This window comes from Rhinopithecus bieti, unplaced genomic scaffold (assembly GCF_001698545.2).
Source record: "Rhinopithecus bieti isolate Rb0 unplaced genomic scaffold, ASM169854v2 scaffold_41082, whole genome shotgun sequence".
In the NCBI taxonomy this organism is placed as follows: domain Eukaryota; kingdom Metazoa; phylum Chordata; class Mammalia; order Primates; family Cercopithecidae; genus Rhinopithecus; species Rhinopithecus bieti.
In genome coordinates this window covers 1,511,521-1,518,092 of record NW_016817890.1, presented here as the reverse complement: position 1 = coordinate 1,518,092, position 6,572 = coordinate 1,511,521, and the positions used below count along the sequence as shown (strand labels likewise).

At 46.1% G+C, this 6,572-nt stretch overlaps 1 protein-coding gene across 1 annotated transcript in view; it reads left to right on the top strand.

Moving 5' to 3' along the window:
- WDTC1 (WD and tetratricopeptide repeats 1) overlaps nucleotides 1-6,572 on the top strand; it is an 82,338-nt gene that overhangs the window by 62,591 nt on the left and 13,175 nt on the right. The window contains exons 6-9 of the mRNA XM_017856335.1: nucleotides 177-364; nucleotides 3,304-3,486; nucleotides 4,816-4,910; nucleotides 5,308-5,432. Of these exons, the coding sequence (XP_017711824.1) occupies nucleotides 177-364; nucleotides 3,304-3,486; nucleotides 4,816-4,910; nucleotides 5,308-5,432 (591 nt within the window). The remainder of the gene's footprint in view (nucleotides 1-176; nucleotides 365-3,303; nucleotides 3,487-4,815; nucleotides 4,911-5,307; nucleotides 5,433-6,572) is intronic.

Genomic DNA, 6,572 nt, shown 5'->3' with positions numbered 1-6,572 from the left:
AAGAGATTTTCCTGCCTCAGCCTGTTGAGCAGCTGGGATTACAGGAATGAGCCACCACGCCCAGCCTGAATGGGCTCATTCTCTTATCTGACATGGAGAGAGAAAAGGGTGCAGACATCCAGGCTAACCTCCTTCCATAGCCAGCACCCACCCCTTCCTCCATTTCTCCTGAATAGTTCCTGCCTCACGCTGGGGACCGCATCTTGATCACGGGGGCAGCTGACTCTAAAGTGCATGTGCACGACCTGACGGTAAAGGAGACCATCCACATGTTTGGAGATCATACAAACCGGGTGAAGCGCATCGCCACAGCGCCCATGTGGCCCAACACATTCTGGAGTGCTGCTGAGGATGGGCTTATCCGGTAAGAGTCTTGGGCATCTAGTGGGGCCTGTTGCTCCCCCATCCCATTATCCTATAGTGTTTCCTTCTACAGGCCTAGCTCTTTCCCTCTAGCAGAGGTCCAACCTCCTTTGTCTGCCCAGGGCAGTTGTCTGTGTACTAACTCCATTGGGAACATTTGCTTACTCTGCTCTCACCTTCCTCCTTCTTTGCCCTCCCTTGTACTACCTCTAGGCCCACAAGCCTTTTCTCACCACCTCAGGTGTCCACAGTCTCTTCTGCTTCTGAGCATTCACATTACTCTTTCCTCTACTTTGAGATTCTCTGTCCCCAGCTCTTCCCGTGTCGGACTCTTTCTTATCCTAAGGAGATCAGCTTGAGTTACCTCTTCAGAAGCACCTTCTCTGACCATCCTGTCTAAAGTAGACAGACGTTATTGCTTGTTTTAATACACTAATTATATCCTCTATAACTCTAATTGCCACCTGTAGTTACTTTATTTTTATTAATTAATTTATTTTTTGAGATAGATAGGGTCTCACTCCATTCTATTGCCGAGGTTGGAGTGCAGTGGCGTGATCATGGCTCACTGGAGCATTGTCTTCCTGGGCTCAGGTGATTCTCCCACTTCCACCTCCTGAATGTCTGGGACTGCAGACACGTTCCACCATGCTTGGCTAATTTTTTCTTTTTCTTTTTTCTTTTTTTGTAGAGATGGGGTTTCTCTGTGTTGCCCAGGCTGGTCTGGAACTCCTGGACTCAAGTGATCCTCCCACCTCGGCCTCCTACAGTGCTAGGACTACTGGTGTGAGCCACCACACCTGGCCTTATTTTAATTTTTACTTATTGGTTTACTTTTGTCTGTATCCTCACTAAATAGTAAAAGTAAACTCTCTTAGAGCAATTCCATGTCTGTCTTGTTCTTGGTTGTGTCCCTAGAGCCCAGCACAGTGCCTGGCACACAGAGCCGCTTGATACATTTCTCTTGAACAGTTGGTCAGTGGCCATATACTGGGAGGGGGCAAGCCAGCTGGAAATGGTAAAATGGACTGACCCCTTTTCCAGTGCCCTACATTGTTACACATTTGCTTCTACTTCCCTTCATTCTAAAATGGTGTCGTTGCCCTTCTTTAACTCCTTTCTTCAGATGTGACCTTAGAACTTCTTCCTTATCTCCCCAGCCTGCTTTAATCTGTCTCCCTTGAGTTCCTGTAGGACTTTGTGCCCTCTTTCCTTTTACAAATGAGGAATATCTAACTCATATATAAATTATAATATAGTCAAGAACAAGGCAATAAAGTCAGACAGACCTGGGGTCAAATCCTAGCTCTCTCACTCAGTATTTGACTGGGATAAGTCACTGCATCCCTGAACCTCAGAAGACAGAATGCACTTGGTCAGTGGCAGGTCCAACTCTGTGTAGCACTTGTTGACCTTGGCTGACCAGATTTTGCCAGGGCCAGCTGGTGGAAGCTGAGCGTCTAGCACATCGGGCAGGATCCTAAGTGTTTAGGCATAGGCACAGTCAGAGAAGGTGTCCTAGCAGAAGGTGAACATAAGCTGGGCCTTCCAGAACAGACAGGATTTGGATGGGCAAGGAAAAGCAGAGTGTATTCCCCAGCTTGAGCAGAGTTTGCAAAGGCAGAAATAAACATGGCATGTGCAGGATAAAGAATTCTGTAGTTATAATTGACCCACATTTAGAAAACTGAGGAATAAGGTTGGAGAGAGATGTGAAATTGAGTCTTGAAAACCAGACTGAGGAGTTTGGTAAAAGTAAACTTGTGCTAAAAGTATTGAGGAATCTCTGCAATTTTTTGAGCAGGAGAGTGATGTAAAATAATATTTTAGGAAGAGCAACCTAGTGAAGATGGCTTAGAAAGACAAGGTAAACAGCAAAGAGGTGGTAACAGATGTCCAGGCAAGAGGGGTGAGCATATGGATGATGTCCCCACTACCCACCACTCTCTGAGGATACCTGTGTATTGGCAGCACAAAGTTTCCCCATCTGGAGCAGTGGGAGTTTGCTGCTGTTTGGTAGCCTTTTTGGCATTACCTTTACTGCATGGATAAGACTTTTAGGCTTGCCTTGGCCCATGGTATATCTAGATAGCTCTTGGATGATCTGCAGATTCTCTTTTCTGTCACCTCCATACCTTGTTTCATGAAAGAAACTAGATTAGGTAGGAATGGAGCAGAGTGTTTAAGATGCCATCTTAGAAAGCTTCCCCAGCTCTGCACTTACTAGCAGTGTCATGTCTCAGTCAGGTTATTCAACATATTTGAACCTCAGTATTCTAATGGTACCTAGGGATGATGTTAAGATTTAATTAAGGGGCAATACTGGACATGAAGCACATTTTCACTAAGTATTGGTAATCAGTAGTAGTATAACAGTAGCAATAATACTGACATCTAGGCCGGGCGCGGTGGCTCAAGCCTATAATCCCAGCACTTTGGGAGGCCGAGACGGGCGGATCACGAGGTCAGGAGATCGAGACCATCCTGGCTAATACGGTGAAACCCCGTCTCTACTAAAATACAAAACTAGCCGGGCGAGGTGGCGGGCGCCTGTAGTCCCAGCTACTGGGGAGGCTGAGGCAGGAGAATGGCGTAAACCCGGGAGGCGGAGCTTGCAGTGAGCTGAGATCCGGCCACTGCACTCCAGTCCGGGTGACAGAGCGAGACTCCGCCTCAAAAAAAAAAAAAAATCTGTAGAATATGTACAGTAGTGTCCACCTTTGGAGTTTTAGTGGAATAAAATAAAATGTGTGAGAAGCCTACTACAGGTACCTGGCACACGGTGGGCACTCAAGAAATGGGAATTGTTTTTGACATTCTTATTTAGAAACAGGTCCAAAGTCCCTCCCAATCCTCTTGCATAACAAGAACTTGTCTTTTCCCCTGCCTTCCACACAAGGACCCCAAGCCCCAATTCCCTAACTCTGTCCTCTCTCACAGCCAGTATGACCTTCGAGAGAACAGCAAACACTCGGAGGTGCTGATTGACCTGACAGAGTACTGTGGCCAGCTGGTGGAGGCCAAGTGCCTCACTGTCAACCCCCAGGACAACAACTGCCTGGCGGTTGGGGCCAGCGGACCGTTTGTGAGGCTCTATGACATCCGCATGATCCATAACCACAGGTATGAATAGTTCAGCCTCCTGTCTCCTATGGGTAAGTCCCTGGAGAACCTGCTGCCTCTTTCCCTCACTGCCATTGCCATGCCCTCTTCTTCTATCACAGTTCACTGCAGCCTTGACCTCCCAGGCTCAAGTGATCCTCCCACCTCAGCCTCTCAAGTAGCTGAGACTACAGTCACACACCACCTCGCTTGGCTAATTTTTTAATTTTTTTGTAGAGGCGGGGTCTTTCCATGTTGCCCAGGCTGGTCTCAAACTCCTGAGCTAAAGCAATCTTCCTACCTCGACCTCCCAAAGTGCTGGGAATACAAGTATGAGCCACTGTGCCTGACCCCTTCTTTTATTTATTTATTTACTATTTTTTACTTTTTTGAGACACAGTCTTGCTCTGTTACCCATGTTTGAGCACAGTGGCATAATCTCAGCTCACTGCAACCTCTGCCTCCTGGGTTCAAACAGTTGTCCTGCTTCAGCCTCCTGAGTAGCTGGGATTACAGGCACCTGCCACCACACCTGGCTAATTTTTGTATTATTAGTAGAGACAGGGTTTCACCATGTTGGCCAGGCTAGTCTTGAACTCCTGACCTCAGGTGATCTGCCCGCCTCAGCCTCCCAAAGTGTTGGGATTACAGACGTCACCCACCACACCCAGCATGGCCCCTTCTTCTTTATGAAATGGACTTTCTTCAATTTTGTGATTTTTAAAAAACTTAATCCTTGCTTATGTTGGAAAATATGAAAAGTATAAATTACCCATAACCTCTTATATAATTTCTTATGTAAATTCCTTATAATTTCCTTATATTTATTTATTCTTATAATTGCTTATACAAATCTCTTATAGTGTCTTTCTGAAAGAAATCACTGTATATAATATTTCCTGCTTGTTCTTATAATACTCAGAACCCCCACAGCACTCCCAGACCTGAGTTGCCTCTTGAGCCTGTTGCCCAGGCTTTCCGTGATTCTTGGGATGGATGCAAGAATGTCTGGCCTGCTTATTTTCATTCATGGGCTTGGTGACCACTGCTTCCCCTCACGCACTGCATGGCTTGGAGTGGGTCTTGAACCTTAGCTTGCTTGTTTGTAAAATGGGAAAGATAAGGTGGTCATGAAGACCCAGACAGCTTATAAGACCTACTTGGTAAAGCACTGTAACTTATGTGTCTGTAATTGTCTAGTTGGTGGGCCTTTGGGGTTGCTTAGGTAAGGAAGAAAAATTCCTCCTGTATCTCTCAGATACAAATGTAAGTTTTCTTTTAGTGAGTGTGGTCTGGTCTAGCCAGAGTCAGTGCTGTGACTTTAACCTATATGATTTTCCTTCCTACCAGAAAGAGCATGAAGCAGAGCCCTTCAGCGGGTGTGCACACCTTCTGTGACCGGCAGAAACCGCTTCCGGATGGTGCAGCCCAATATTACGTAGCAGGTAGTGCTCAGCACAGCTCTGGCCCCAAATTGTTGGCTAGATGCTGACTTTTTTGGGGGCAGTCCAGGGAGACAGCATGGCATGGTGGTCAAGAGCAAGAGTGTTAGAGTCAGACAGACCTGAGTTTTAATCCCAACTCTGCCATTGACAAGCTATGTCACCTTCAGCAAATTACAGAAAATAAACTCATCAAGGTTAAGTAAAATGGGATTATAATGACTAAATGAGATTAAATACATAAAGCGGCTGTCCCAGTGCGTATAGTAAGGGCTCAACACTTGTAGCTGCTTTTATGCTAAAGTTGATTGGTATCATTTTTGCTATGACTGGCTTCACACAATCTCATGCCCCTTTGAAGGGGACTGGGACCCTAGTATGACTGGGCTATTCCCTGCAGGTCACCTGCCAGTGAAGCTTCCTGACTACAACAACCGTTTGAGAGTGCTGGTTGCCACCTATGTGACCTTCAGCCCCAATGGCACAGAGCTGCTAGTCAACATGGGAGGGGAACAGGTATGTACAGCATAAGGTGGTTCTGCCCCATCACCATTCCATGCCCAGCAGCCAGGGGCGTGTACATTATGTTCACTGCTGAGGCAGACAAGACACAACAGCCTTATGGTAAATGATGTTACAGTGAAATGTGGCGGTGATGTGGCATCATTGGAGTTCCCAGAGAGGTGTCCTAGCTCAGTCTTTTTATTTCGTTTTTTCTTTTTTCTTTTTTTTTTTTTTTTTTTTGAGACGGAGTCTAGCTCTGTTGCCCAGGCTGGAGTGCAGTGGCGCGATCTCGGCTCACTGCAAGCTCCGCCTCCCGGGTTCACGCCATTCTCCTGCCTCAGCCTCCCGAGTAGCTGGGACTACAGCCGCCCGCCACTGCACCTGGCTAATTTTTTGTATTTTTAGTAGAGACGGGGTTTCCCTGTGGTCTCGATCACCTGACCTCGTGATCTGCCTGCCTCGGCCTCCCAAAGTGCTGGGATTACAGGCGTGAGCCACCACGCCCAGCCTTATTTAGTTTTTTCTTAAGGAACTAGATAGAAATAGGATAGTATGGTATTTTGGTTAAGAATACGGATTTTGGAATTGGTAGACTTCTGTTCAAATGCTGGCCTGCTGTTTACCAGCTGTTTACTGTGACTTTGAGCAAATCTCTTTATTTTTCTGAGCCTCAGTTTCCTCATCTGCTATTTTCCTAGGAGGAAATCCCTGGGGCTCAGAGCATGCAGCTCAGGGCAAGCTATAGGTTAGGGCCAGCTTTGGGAAGTGTTCTTTGATAATGGCAGGTTGCTAAACCTTCTGTTTGTGTGCTGTCAGGATATTTAGTAAGCCTTGCATACATTTATTTACTCTACCAACACTGAGCACTTACTCTGGGACTAACATTATTGTCAATATAAGAGAGACAAGTGGGAAATATGATCCATCCCCAGGCTGATGGGAGACATGACAAATGAAACAGTTAATGATGTTACAAGGCAAGGCCCAAATATATACAAAGGAAATGGGATGCAGAATAGGTAAGGATAAGCCAGACACTCCTGCACCTGTCCAAGGAATCATGAAAGGCTCAGGAGTAGTGCCAGGGTAAATGTAAAATGAGACCTTTGGCTTTGTGACCTTTGAGGACTTTTTTTTTTTTTTTTTTTTTTTTTTTTTTTT